Here is a 15,328-nt window from a genome sequence, read left to right as displayed (position 1 = left end):
AAGGCAAGCGGTTTATTCAGCAGCAGCAGCAGCAGCCAGCCAGCCACCCAACCAATGGCTAGGGATGCAATTAGTAGCCCATTGGTCCCACCTGCCTGCCATTGCCTGTTTTCATTCTCTCTCTCTCTCTCTCTCTCTCTCTCTCCCTGCAGGTATAACCCACTCCTCCAGAGCGCTATACACTGCCCCTCCTGAGGATTCAGTGAGACAGGCGGACCTGTGCGCCCGACCATGGCCTTCCCAGCAGCCCCCTCCGCTTTATGGACTGTCAGCATATTGACGGCACTATTTGCAGCTGCGGTTCACAGCAACATTGTCTACGGCGGTGGTAAGCACCATTCATTCATTCATTCATTCTCTCCTCTCTTCCTATTCTCTCTATCTATCTGGCCATCTCTCTCTCTCTCTCTCTCTCTCTCCCTGGGGGCCCCCTGACCTTGCTGACCCTTTTCTTTCTGTCCCTGGTCTGTCGTGCCCCCTTATATATCTGTTGACTTGAAGCTTTTTGTTTTGTTGTTTCCTGTATTATAACAAAGGGAATCAGAGAGCCGTTAATAAGCACATGGGACACACACACCCACTCACCCCACTCAAGCTACACACACACACACACACACACACACACACACACACACACATATGCAAACCCCCCCCCTCCACACTTCCCAGTGGAATTTTCTGCGGTTGTTTTTTCAAAGGAATGTGTGTGTGTGACTTGCACGTGGGACTCACATGCATATTACTACAGGTCCTTGGTGCAGTAGCTTCATTGTAGCCTGGCCAAACCAGAATGATCTCATAGGCTTCACATTTGTTTCTCTCCCGCAGAACAGCCTAGACTTTCTCCAATCTCCGTTAGTAGATGTCCGGTCCAAAAAAATGACCAATCAAGGCCCGGATTCAGACCTAACTCTTGTCCCTAAATGGAAGGCAGCCCCTGATTGGTTCATCAATCCAGCCTCCAGTCAGACAAGGCCCTCCCCACTGTATGTCCGTTAGTGGATGACAGCCCCTGATTGGTTTATAAAGTCGTTAATCTAGCCCTCCGGTCAGACCAGGCCCTACCCACATTTCCGTCCGTTAGTGGAAGGCAGCCCCTGATTGGTTCATATAGTCGTCAATCTAGCTTCAAGTCAGACCAGGCCCTCCCCACTTTTCCGTCCATAGTGGAAGGCAGCCCCTGATTGGTTCATAGAGTAGCCAATACCACAAAATGTGAAGCTCTTAAGATCACACCGGTCTCAACAGGCTATAGCTTCCTTGCCCTGTGGCTTACCTCTTCCTTACCCTCCTTATACTCCCCGTGACATCTTTAGTCACTTGCTTACACTGGCATAAAAAAAAGTACAAAAGGAAACACACACACACACACACACACACACACACACTCACACTCACACTCACACACACACACACACACACACACACACACACACACACACACACACACACGCTCACACTCAAGCATCTATCCCTTTCATGTTCGTTCACCAAGCTCAGCATCTCTGTCTCCCCTCACATGTGTGTAGTAGAGACTATATCTGTGTCAAAGGTTCACGCAACCTGGAGATAAGCAGTAATCATCTTGTATTCTGTCATATAGCAACACTATTGTACACACACACACACACACACACACACACACACACACACACACACACACACACACACACACACACACACACACACACAGATACACACACACTCATCATGTCTGAGGCTCAAACTGTGATGAGCCGGGCGGGGTTGGAAGTGTAAGGGGAGGATTTTGACGGGAGAAAAAAGCTATTTGTAATGATATCTTCCCCATACTGTGAGCACCAGGCGAACACTAATACACTGTCCAGATGTACTTTTCCAATTACATAACACTCAAGTGACTGGCTGCCGGTAATACAACCTTTAGAGGGCAATGGAGAAATGGCGCATCATCATGACTGTGCATCACTCCATACCAAATTGATTGACACAAGAAGAGAAATCCTGTTGGCATTTTTCTCATTACAGCCGGGATTTAATTGCAAAGTCTTTGGCAAAGAAGCGTAAGATGATATAGCCAGGCAAGAACTCTAGACTTCTAATAGACGTTCCTTAATTTGCATTTGGAATTCATATGCACTTGCTCCTACTTGTGCACACCCACACAAAACCCACATTTCTGAAACCCTCTCTCTGAGTGTGTGGTGTGGTGTGTGCGCACACGCACTGTGCACACATGTAGGCGCAAAGGTATGCAAGTGCACGCACCGCATTTACAGTTACTTTCGACTTTGTTTATCCACATCAGCTATTTTTCAATTTCTTTTGAATTATGCATACCTGTGTTTCTGCACATTTGACATGTGTGGGGGAGGAGGAGTAGGATCTTCAATGGGGAGCTCACAGTAAAAAAAAAAAAATGAGAATCAAAAGTCCGGCTGTGCCAAGATGCCTGGGATGAGGTCACTGCTAAACAAATGCAAATGTAAGCCCTGTCTAAAGCCCCGAAAAGCTGTTGAAGATGAGAGATGCACAAACCCTCTCCAAGATAGAGGGGCGATGATGATGGTGAAATATCAATCTCCAGTCAGATCCTGGCCTGACCCCAAACCGGTGTGTAGCTCGTCATTGAAAACCCAAGGCAGGCAGCGCTGCTTTGTTATTTGCCTCCCAAAACGATTTTGGCTCTCATTCAAAGACGCGCGTCACATTTGATTAAGGTGTGCCTAAGCGAGAGGCCTGACCATGCATGACCAATTTCTGCTTTGGGTTCACCTCGGCACTGTTTTACATTATCATGTCAGTCAGGGAGCGTAATTAAGCCGGGGACGTCTCACACGGTGTTTAGGAGATGAGAAAAACACAGCCAGAGAGTGCAGATAGAAAGGGGGAAGGCAGGGATGTGGAGTGCTGCTGGCTAAACAGTTTCAGTGTGCATGTTGTAGTGACCATTAAAGGTGAAGTCAGCGATTCTGGAGAAAGCTTGGTAACAAAGTCATTTTTTTTCGTCAAAATCATTGAATATCTTCTCGTGATCCAAAAATCTAGTGTTAATACAAAGCCTAGGCTCTGTAAACTGGTATGCAAATAAAAAGTACGTAAACAAAGGGGGCCATCCCTAGCCAATATGGATTTTGATCGAAGCATAACCATTGTGTCTGTGGCATTTGTGCAAGAAATACTGACAATTTATAGACTTTCTCTGTCAAACAAGGAACTCATCTGGTAAGGGATCTCACATAGAAGCCAAAAACTCAGCTGACAGGAAGCTCGATACAGTAAATATGTATGTATACTGTGTGTGTGTGTGTGTGTGTGTGTGTGTGTGTGTGTGTGTGTGTGTGTGTGTGTGTCTCTATGTGTGTATATATGAATTGCACAACCTATAGTTTCCAGGCATTTGAGCAATGTGCCAAACAGTAGCGTTTCAGCTTCAGTAGATGTGTGTCAGCTGCAAGGGGCTGGTCCATCGCTCACATCTGCTCCGATTCCGCTTGATTGTCGTTCTTGTTGTTGACACGACAACAACAGAGCTGTTAAATAGGAGATGGATTGGGGTTGGGCAGTCAGATAATAACACCGTCATAAATGTGGACATCTCCAATGCTAAGAGGTCCCGGGAAAACAGAAGGCTCTACTTAGCATAAATAATTCAATGTTATGTATCAGAGAGAGGAAAGAAAAAACGATTAACTCAGCAAATCAATGCCAGAGCAGATGCGGGAGAGAGAGAGAGAGAGAGAGAGAGAGAGAGAGAGAGAGAGAGAGAGAGAGAGAGAGAGAGAGAGAGAGAGAGAGATCCAAAAAAGAGAACTAGAGAGAGAGAACGGAACTGCCCATCACTGCAATACTCAACAATCATTTTCATCATTCAAACAAGGCGGAAATGAATATAGCTTTCCCCCCAGATGACCTATGGGATTTAACAACAGGCTGCATGTACAGTAATATGACAGTCTAAATTCAATCCCGACCAAGCCCGGACTATCAACTCTCCCATTCAAAGCATATTCATTTGATGGATGTCAAAGTCAGAGAAAAGGACATCTTTTACTCTATTTTATTATTATTCTAGTTTAATCTGTGACCAAGGCATCCTCCTTTTAGAAGCGAGTGAACGAATCGGTGTGGGAGACAGTCACACTAATTGTGAAAAGGCGTTTGACATATCCATTTCCGCAGCTGGATGTGCAGCGATGCGCCTCAGATGGGAAGCGGCCTCTCGTGAAGAGGGGCACAGATTAGGCATGGCAATTGGCCCCGGGCCGCCTGCCCGTGCTTCTGCCCTCCTGACCCAGTTACCTCCAAGGCTCCTCCTGTCAAGTGTGGAGGGGCCAGTCCGTTCTCTAGAGTACATGGGCAAAATACAGCACAAGTCAGACCTTTTCAATCTGGAACGCAACATCCTAAAAAACAAAAACAAAAAAAACAATCAATGAATAAGCTGCCAGACAAAAGCAGTCAACAATTTAAGGAGCAGAGACAAAAGTTACCTCTGTGCTGTCACACAAGCTCACACAATGCGGTAAGCCCTTCTGTGACGGCAAATTTGCCAAACATTTTTTACCAGCAAGCATACTACACACAGTAACTCGGTGTGTGGAAGTAATTGACTAAGAACTGTGTGCTACTAGTTTAATGATGACAAATATGCCTAACTCTTTTCAGACGCATATACTAGCATTAAGTTTAACCCCCAAATAACATAGTTACAAGGTGCATTTCGGTTGCCAGGGCCCTTTAATACCTTTGCCCAATGTGTGGCCCTTTTCACTCACATTTTCTAAGTCAGTACTCTTTAAAAAAATATATTGCAGACATGGGTAGAGAGACGAGCTGCGACCTCTCCCTGGCATCCTGATCCCAGACCCCAGGAGAATGTTTGCGTTCTTGAAGAAACACGCCTAATAGTTTATTTACCTCGTCGTGTTGCGCCTGTCGGAAACCCAGTGAATGAAGCCACTAATGCTTCCAGCTGAGGCCAATAATGAATAAGGATTAGTGGACGATGCAAGCAGTGTGTGGACCCAAATCGTTAGTGTGGTAAGATGTACAGGGCGGGAGGGCTCTGTGTGTGTGTGTGTGTGTGTGTGTGTGTGTGTGTCACTTTATCCCGCCACAAAATGGTTCTCTTCCCCTCTCTCTCTCTCTAGACCAAGCTCTGTCTCTCTGGCTGAATGCCCATGCTACTTCCAATGTGTGTGCTGCTGTTGTTTTACTGTTGACTTCCTGGGTGTGCCAAAAATGGGGGGAACATTTAACATTGTGGCTAATAACAGCTACACAGCTACACAGCAGCACGGCTAGCACACAATAGCAGGAGGCGGTTTTTGGAATGGGAAGGGGGTTCTGCCTGTTAACAAGAGCCCACTGATAAGCAGTGAGTCATTAACAAGCTCAGGTACACAGAGCCTCGGGGGAATTACCGCCTAGCCACTGTGACATTAATAAGACGCCTAGGCTATTTTTTCATTTTGGGGCTGGCACTGCGCTTAAACCACACTGCGTTTTTTCCAATCTCGACCCTGGCTATTTACTGGCTCCAATGCCTTTTTCCATTTGTTTCGGCCAACTGGTTACCTGATCTTTCTTTTCTCGGGACTTTGGACGGATGGGTTTTTTTTTGTCGATGTGTGGCCGGCCCGTCGGTTAATGACATATGCCGCTTGGATGGGAAAACAAAAAGCCGCCTCATTAGTTTCTCTGCTGTGGATTCATTCGAAAAGAAATACAATCTGCGGAGGAGCCCAATTAATTCTTCTCATTCCGATCATGGCAATTAATTAGCAACATGTTTTTTTTTTTTTTTTTTTTAATGACATATTCCAATACATATCCGCATAGGTATCATTCTGATTCTGCACCAGAAATACACTCACAATAGGCCTATTCAAAACAGCACCAAACAACAGGGTCCTAATACAATGTCAAATCCAAAGCCCATGTAACTCCCATTCTCCATTTTCCTCCAGTGTTTTGTCGTCCAAATCAGTTAGCAGAATGTTATTTTTTTTATTAATTTATATAAAGGGAACATAAAAGCATTAAAAAAAGTATTAAACACAATGATTGTCAATATAAGTCCTTAAAAGAAAATAATATTCAAACATTTCATTTTAGGTGGCATTAAAACAGTATTAAAAAGTCTGTACTTGTGTAAGTATGTACTGTTGTCTCCGAATCATTATCAGCCCCATTGATTGAAATTTAGGATATGCGTTGGAATATGTCAATTAGGCATCAACAATATTCAGAAGGGGGGGGGGGGGCAACAAGCAACAGTGTCATATTCCAATTTGGAATACCAAAGCCCTTGTTACACCCATTGTCTTGCCGTGTTTATGTCTCTCTGATCCTTTAAGTGTCTTGTCCCGATCACTTTTTTCGTGATTACAAAGTGTCTCCTGATTGGCTGGCATTAGTTTGCGACCCGATTCGCATCTGGCAGAAAACCAATTATTTCTCCTGTTCATCATGCCGATTAATTAAAAGCGCTATGGCGGATTGATTAAAAAAAAAAAATCTCCCAGACGCAAAGCTCCCCCGAACCCCGTAAGCACTGTTTGGAAGCCCCCGAAGTAATGATTTGCATCTAGCCATCCACATTATATGAACGTTGATTTGTCTTCATGTTATCTCCATATAGCTCATCATCACATGCGCTAAAAAAAAAACATGAACACATGCGTCAGCGACAAGGAGACACACTCACTCCACAGCTCAACAAGGCAGCAAGTGTTATGAAGTCATTTGCAACTAAATTGCGAGCAGAGAATTAAGAAATGCAGTGTTGCCGTGCTGGCGTGAGTATCGTCAGATCTTGAAAGGTATCGCGACAGGATGGGAGCACAAAAACAAGAGTCCCATTATAGACGTGATCAATCTTATAGGCAGATTTCATACTCACAGAACTCACAGACCCACTCAATGCTGGCAATGTGAGATTACATCAGAGCAGATCAATCTCTTTGCCTTTGCTATGTAGCGTCATAACAGCAAGAATGTTGTTAAGAAAGAATTGAAAGAGAGGAGGAGTGCTCTTGAGATTTTTTCTTTGCAAAGCGGTAACACGCACGCACGCACGCACGCACGCACGCACACACACACACACACACACACACACACACTCGACTTCCTTTCAGGTGCTCTTAAAAGACAAATCACTTTCCATTCAACTTGGGGCCGAGTGAAATTAGGGGTCCGGTATTTTTTTTTTTTGCAAAGCTGTCAACTTCAGACTGTGTCCCTTCACAACACCAGATTAAACAACCCCTTAACAACAACAACAACACCACCGACGTCAACCTTGAAATAAATTAGCAACAAGAAAACCTTATTATTGCGCTCCACACTCTACAAACTGGCTTTGATCGGGTCTCTCACTCATTCACACCCCCCAACTCTACCCTCCCTCCCCCTTTTTATTTGATTCTCCGCTACCTGCCGCCGGAAATCCTCCAATGGGTATTTTAATTGATTGCTTCGGGGCTTGGAAATCACCCATCCTGTCATTGATGCATGGTTGGTCAGACTATATAGGATAGGGGGGCTTCCTGGTAAAAAGGTGTATCTGTTTGATGAAAACCCAACAGTGTTCTGTGTGTGTGTGTGTGTGTGTGTGTGTGTGTGTGTGTGTGTGTGTGTGTGTGTGTGTGTGTGTGTGTGTGTGTGTGTGTGTGTGTGTGTGTGTGTGTGTGTGTGTGTGTGTGTGTGTGTGTGTGTGTGTGTGTGTGTGTGTGTGTGTGTGTGTGTGTGTGTGTGTGTGAGTGAGTGTGAGACTCCCAACTATATGACTGGATGCCGAAAGAGAAGAGTGGCTTTTCAAAGTGCGACGTTTTGTATTGATCGAGTCAAAGTGCCAAAGGGGTTTTCCCCCCGGAGCGCAAGGAAGCTCCTCCACCAATAGAAATGAAGAGCACTGAGTTGCTTCTTGTTTATTGCCTCGTTTTGATGATGCCATCACTTCAGCTTGGTGGTGGTGGTGGTGTGTGTGTGTCTAGGGGGATCGTATCACTGTGAAGCCATTTAAGTTCACCTGTGTGTGTGTGTGTGTGTGTGTGTGTGTGTGTGTGTGTGTGTGTGTGTGTGTGTGTGTGTGTGTGTGTGTGTGTGTGTGTGTGTGTGTGTGTGTGTGTGTGTGTGTGTGTGTGTGCTGTCTTGGGACTAAGTCCATAGTCTGTGTTTGTGTTGAGGGTATCAAAGTTTACTCACTGGATGGCGAGTCTCATCGAGCCTCTCTCCAACTGTCACGTATTGAACCAGTGCTGGTGTTGTGATGTTTCTTCAGTATGCTACTAGATCATAATAGTCTACTACACCACTACAGATCTGTTGGTATGGTTGTTTTGAACATTCAAACAGTGTATTTTGTAGGATTTTTTTTAGAACAAGCATGGATGAAAAAGAAATATGGCACAGTATCGAGTTTGACATCCCGTTTGTCTATTTTCTTTCATTGGGTGATAACTGGCAGTAGTTTGGTTTTATGTATTGAACGAATGTTTAGATCTAGTTGGACAGTTTATGGGTTGCACTATATTGTTGTGGCTGCTGCGATTTGTTTTCTTTATGTTGTGCAAAGTAGTGTGTGTGTGTGTGTGTGTGTGTGTGTGTGTGTGTGTGTGTGTGTGTGTGTGTGTGTGTGTGTGTGTGGCTACTGGACAGGAAACTGTGTATGAAATGTCTATTTGTGTTGGTGTCATGTACATCTGTGTGTGATGGCTCACTTAGTAGCATGACACGTACATACAATGAATTCAAACCATGCATTCATTCATCTACTAAGATATCATTATTCCGGCATCTATGCAAAACAGTGTGAACTTACATTTTATTATGTTCTTCCTGAAAATACTTTGATGATACACAATGTCTTCTGAAAGCGTGTTTGACCATTTCTCTTCCGGGCCTTTGTAACATAAACATAAAATGGCTGTTTGATGGATATCATTTGTGATAAACCTATCAGTTTAGCATGGTGTTAGCTACAGTCTCGAGGCACTTGTCTGGCACTTGTGATTTATGAGCTGATCCGATGTCAAAGTGGATTAGCAGCCACATTGACAGAGCCCTCGAGGGTGTGTGCTGTCATTTCACATTCGGAAAACTTTTTGATTCTTTTAAGCTTTTGACTCAACTGATTGTCACTTAGAGCCATTAAACAAGGTGCGAGTTGCAGTTTCAAAATTGTAAGTTATTCTGAAAGTACATTACTGCACTGAAGCAATTTTGAACATTGCTTCCTATACATTGCATACTTTTTTATTGATTCTGCTGGATGTTTATTGTATGCTGAGACAGGGTTTTTATCTTTTAAACTGTTGGATGCTATCATTGCTAAAGTGTTTTTGCATTGTAACACGGCTACCGCTCGGTGGAGTCCATTTATGCTTTCCGCTGCACCGCTGCACCTCTTATGCCTTACAATCACACTGTAGCGCACTGCTTGAATGCTCCTAGCTCCCATATATACAAGCGCTATTAAGGATACAGTCTAAATGTCCTTAGCATTATTTCACTACCTGGCATTTAGTGTGTGTGTTTTCATTATCCTTTATGGCTGCATTGCATTAGCATCACATTTTTCATGCATCGTATTCATAGCAGCAGGGAGGTAGGAGGTAGAGCAGTTTGGGATGTTGCATTTTCGACAACAACAAGCGTGACGGGCGGAGCATTATATAGGCTTGATGCTACACAGCCTCCATTTACTTTTCATTGAAGTGGAAAAGGGTGGATGGTCTTCTTGAGACTTTCCCTGGAAGGCATAGACACACAATTATGGCATGTGTTTTTTGGCTGCAGTCTAAGGTTTAAGATGATTTATTATTCGCACAATTTAATAATGCACAGAATGAAAAGATAACACAATGCAGTGGAGATGCAAAAAAAAAAAAACAGTGGGCTTACATGAAGCCTCCGCCCAAATAATCTAAAATGTTCCTAGCGTTATGGAGAACAAAAACACACAAAATAAATAATAAGACAACATAAAATTGATATTGAACTCATAAAATAGAAATACAGTACATAAAGAAACAACTATAAAATATGGTATTGAATTGAATACAGAACATAATAGTGTGTGTGTTTGCAACAACTGTAAATGCTACTATACATATGAAAGAGGAAAACTGGTAGCGTAATAATTGAGTGTTATACTAGAGGTGTCTTTGGAGCAATCTGAGTGTCTGGCAAACTTTCTATGTAGTTTAAACTTGCTCTGCTCTGTCTGCACACTGTGTACTCTGTGGACTGTTTTTTTTCTCTCCTGGCGAAGGGGTTTGATCACCTCTGCAGGTGGTCTGAAGGACATGGTAACTTTCACATCACGATGTGCTTTTAATCACTGCATTAGCATGTTTTTCTCATCCGAGACAGACATCGCATTTTTAATAGAGGATCTAAATGAGGTCAGAATGTTAAAAGGTATGAAAGGAAAATGAATTAAATTGTCCTTTTTTTCTTTCCCCTTTCACTGCTTTTGAAGTGTTTTTAGAGGTGATTTTGTGTGTTGGGTGGATCAAGGCTACAGTCTATATTGGTACTCACCTAACACAATTATATTATCTTCAAGTTTGATTACTTTAATTGTATGAATACAGTTATTGTGACCTGAAGTACCGATAGTTTCTCATTCATGAGTTATACCGCTGTGGCACCTTTTACTTTTTTCTTAAGTGGAGAAGTTTAATTCCTGAGTGGTTAAATATATAACAATAATAACATGTTGGCTTTATTATGTCAACCTTGAGTGTTTAAATAGTGAAACTCTATGATTTCCAGGCACATTTAGTGCAGGGAATATATCGCCTTCCTAAAAGAAGCTATAGGAGGTAACTTATGCCGCCCCCATGAGGAATTTTGAGTAATTACAACAACACTGTCGGCGCATCTAAATGAGGTAAACCTTTGGTGATCACGCATGGATTTTATACCTTCTGCTGTAAGTCCAGTAAGCTTTTCTTAGCAATAGAATCAACAACTGAAGCATTTATTGGGTGCTTCTTGGGGATTTCTCATTGTCGGGTGTGGTGACACCAGTTTGTAAATGCTGCCATACTGAGAAATACAGAGATAGGTTGTGTAGCTTGAATCAATTTTGTGTGTGTCAACTTGTTTGGCGACGGCTTGAATGTAAGCCAGAATCATTTAAATGGGGAAAAAGTTCTGCACTATAGCTTTGCTGGCAAACATTAAATAAGGTCAGCCCGATCGATCAAACAGTCAATCATTGCGATTCTAGTAAAAGCGTCAAAACTCACACACACTGCTAGACAGATCGCAGCCTTGGCTTTTTATTTCCGCAACATCTCCTTGACACTGATCACTTGTTATGATGAGCACATGACGAGTGGATGTGTGGTTTTTTTTTTCAGTCGGCGAGGCCATCCATATTCGTGCGGTGAAAACGTGGTTGCTATACTGCCGCGCCGGTCGGAGACAAAGGCACCAAATAGGCATCGCTAATCTCCCTGCTGAATGAATCGGAAACAAAGAGAGGAGGAACGCTAGACATAGAGGCTTGGACACACATAGGATAAGCTGATTATCCAGGAAAAAGGAGGGAGGGAGAGGCAGGGGAGAGAGAGAGAGGGAGGGTGGTGGTGGCATGCATGTGAACAACAGAAATCCATACAGTAAAGGCAGGCAAATGGAGGAGGTAGGAGGGGTACTTAAAGGTGGAGTCAGCGATTCTGGAGAATGCTTGCTGTCAAATTTGTTCAGGGGTCAAAAATAAATGAATATCTCCTCACTATCCGCTACCTGTCCGTACTGTGTGTGAGCTGAAAAAAAAATCCAGTGTTAATAGTACACAGCCTAGGCTCTGTAAACAGGTATGTTGTTAGCTGCAGTGGTCCCTTTTGTTAATACCCTGACTCCACCTTTAGAGGTGCAATGTGTCATATCGGAATATTCAGTGGCATCAAGTGGTGAATTGACTTGATTGCAGCGCTCCCTTGGTAACGGCTTTCTTTGGAACTATTACAGAAGCGTCAGTGGCCTTCAAGGACCACTACCTCAAGTGTTCCCACAATATCAAGTGATGAGGTGAATATGTATTTAGTTATTCATTTATTCTATAGTACTTATAGGTGTATTTTTCCCACAGACACCCACTCAATACTACACACTGCACCTTTAAGAAACTCACACTCTTTAACAATGGAGTGCACCGACCGCAGAGAAAATGAAAAGTAACAGCGCAGGGAGCGAGGGATGAAAACAACACACAGGAGAAAAGAGAAGGTGAACGTTTTAAGAGGACGAGTTCTCGATGGCATGCTACGCGGAGCATGCAATAGGGAAATGAAGGGATTGCTTATTTGCCTGTGATATCCTCCTTAGGCATGCGACACAATCAAGTAACAGGACATTATGCAAATCAATGTGAGGTGGCTGGTGGCTGCCTCTGCAATGTAATCGCTGCCTTCAACCACCAAGTCACTTCACCTGCTCTGCTCTCACATGTCGCTGTTTATACAAACCGAATTAACACCCCAATCCAGGTGTATGGGCTAAATATACAGCTAATTAAAATTAATGAGATTTACTTAGAAAAGAATATGCTCCTTTCCCTAAGCTGCTTATCCCCGCATGAGAATGTACTGCACACACACAGACACATGCCACAGTGCTGAAACACACACAGAACATACACACACACACACACACACATGCACGCACAAACACACACACGCACGCACACACACACACACACGCACGCACACACACGTGCACACACAAACACACACACACACACACACACACACACACCTTGTTTGGATTCACTCTCCTTCACTTTGCTTTCTCACAGCCTGCTTGGCAGACGATTAAGAATCGGCGGTGCACACACACACAAACACTCTGTCTTTGAGCCGGCTTCCCTCTCGAGAAAACTTAAACCTGCTCCCTGTTCAATGAACACGCAAGTCCTTGACTTTATGTTGGCACAAACACACACACACAAGCAAGCACAAGCATAGCGATTCTCAAAAAATGCATGCACACACAGACACACACACATATATGAAACCAGATACATATGTTCTTCTGCAGAAGTACACACACGTAAACACAAGTACACACACAAGTACACACACACACGCACATAAATAAATCTTTCAATGCCTTCTAGGCTTCACTTAATCAAATACACCCCTATGAGCCAAGCTATTGACTACCAGGCAAAAAAGAAAATGTATGTGTGTGTGTGGCCTCCCATAGCTCTCTGTGTGTGTTCATAAGAGTGTGTGTGTTTAGAAAAGGCCAGCCAAGGCATGCATATATATTCCCCAATCAGCATACCATTTCCGTATCTATACAGTGTAGGCATTAGATATGTAACCATTTCCCAAAAAGTGCTTACAGACACATTTTTCACCAGCACCCCCATAAGGTGATGTCCAACCAGGGATGTTCAATTTTCCTAGCGAGTGCTCAGAAAGTGCTGAGTAATTAAACAGCTATTTTTCTAAAGCCGTCTCTGTTGAAGGAGTGGAGCGAATGGGGCGGGCGGGGTTAGGAGAGGGACCCTGGGAAAATGACACAGCACGAATTAATCACACACTTTATTAACAGACTTTGGTTTCCGCTTGGCTTCCAACCAACTTTTGTCTCACCTCTTAACATCACGTACAGTTTGCTCACAGGCACACACACACAGACACAGACAGACAGACAGACAGACAGACAGACAGACAGACAGACACACACACACACACGCACTCTCCCTCTCTCTTCTTTTTTTCACTCTCTTTATCTCCATTTCTCTCCCTGTGTCGCGGCTTTACTCCTCTGCTTGGCGAGCACTTGAAAGTCATTATGACTTCTGCTATCAAAAGCAAACAGCGGGGCCTTGGATTTGAAACGTGCACGCCAGTCAGACCTCCTGTTTCTTTTCCCACCGCGCGAGACAAGAGTGCCACTGCATGTTGAGTGCTATTTTGATTGTTGTGGTCGTATAGTGGCGGCGGGCCTTTTTTTCTTCTTCTTTTCCCTGCTCCCCTTTCAACAAGTGCTCTTTAAAAGGACAGATTTATTGACAAGAGCTCCTGCAGTGCTTGGAAGGCTCAATCCAGCCCACGTTGTCTAGGAAGAACCCCCCCCCCCCCCCCCCCCACACACACACACTATAATCATTCTCTACGTGTCAATGAATTTGACTCATATCTAGTGGCAATTTTTCGATGGCACACAAGCGAAATAGGACATCGTTGAGTTATCTGCTGTTCGTTTGCACGGGCAGCCCGAGGCTTGACGACTGTCTGTCTCTCAACACAGGCTACTGTGTTTGATCAGTCCCTTGAAGGGGGGGCGGGGGGGGGGTTTTGGGATAATGCTGCTGTCGAACATCCTAAGGCAACCTGTCTTCATACACTATGCCAGGGAAGAGAAAAAAAGGCAGTTTTCTCTCTATCATTCTACAATGAATATTTAAATATTATTGTGATTTATTTATCCCCCCTGCTCGGTGTTCAAACTTCTCCCGAGCTATTTTCGGCAGGTTGATATCTTCACAGTAAGAAGGGAGGGAGGGAGGAGGGGATTGGAGAGAGAGAGAGAGAGAGAGAGAGAGAGAGAGAGAGAGAGAGAGAGAGAGACACACACACAGAGAGAGACACAGAGAGAGAGACAGAGAGAGAGACTAGTACATGGGAGGTGTCGCGGTTGACTTTTGTGACGGCGTGCCTGGCAAAGCTGCTTTTTTTTCGGTTGTTGTTGTTGTTTTTTGAAAGAGTTCTGTGACATTCACTTGTATTTTCCCTTCAGGGGCTTAGAGCCGGCCTGGTTTCATCAATATCTCCCCGGTGCAATATAGTACATACCCAAGGTTTTGTTTTTTGGAAGGACAAAGAGATAAGGGAAAAGGGTCATTTACGTCATAGGGTCACTCGCCAGTGGCAAGATGGCTACGCAGCTGACATTATTTTGTACTGTTGTGTGTCACACTTTGATGGAGCTAACATGAAAACCCATTGCAACCTGGGGTGACCTGCCTTCCCTTTGTGCAGAGCGTTAAAGGTGCAGTGTGTAGATTCCATTGGCATTTTTTTAATAACAGACTTCATCAAATTGAAATATAAGATTCATAAGTATGTTTTAATTAGTGTATAATCGCTTGAGAATAATCGTTTTTTCCCCTTTTTTTACTTAGAATGAGCCTTGTCCTTGAAAGTCAACGCTTCTGTAATTATTGGAAAGGGAGGAGTTACCAAGGGAGCGTTGCCATCTAGAACTCTCTCCACTAAATGCCACTAAATATTCCTATATTACACAGTGCACCTTTCAACAGGGATCCTATGAATTCAGAAGGGAAGCTATTGTACATCAACACAAAGCCATTGTA

The 15,328-nt window shown here is 43.8% G+C and overlaps 1 protein-coding gene across 1 annotated transcript in view; it reads left to right on the top strand.

Moving 5' to 3' along the window:
• Window positions 1-231: 231 nt before the first annotated feature.
• The window catches only part of cadm3 (cell adhesion molecule 3), a gene marked incomplete at both ends in the record, with an annotated part of 101,821 nt that continues 86,724 nt past the window's right edge, over window positions 232-15,328 (top strand). Inside the window, one exon of the mRNA XM_080034285.1 lies at window positions 232-325. Coding sequence (XP_079890411.1) covers window positions 232-325 — 94 coding nt within the window. The remainder of the gene's footprint in view (window positions 326-15,328) is intronic.

The sequence above is a fragment of the Ammodytes marinus genome (assembly GCF_949987685.1).
Source record: "Ammodytes marinus genome assembly, chromosome: 9".
In the NCBI taxonomy this organism is placed as follows: domain Eukaryota; kingdom Metazoa; phylum Chordata; class Actinopteri; order Uranoscopiformes; family Ammodytidae; genus Ammodytes; species Ammodytes marinus.
Note: the sequence above shows the minus strand (reverse complement) of the source record. Positions and strands in the feature narration are given on the sequence as shown.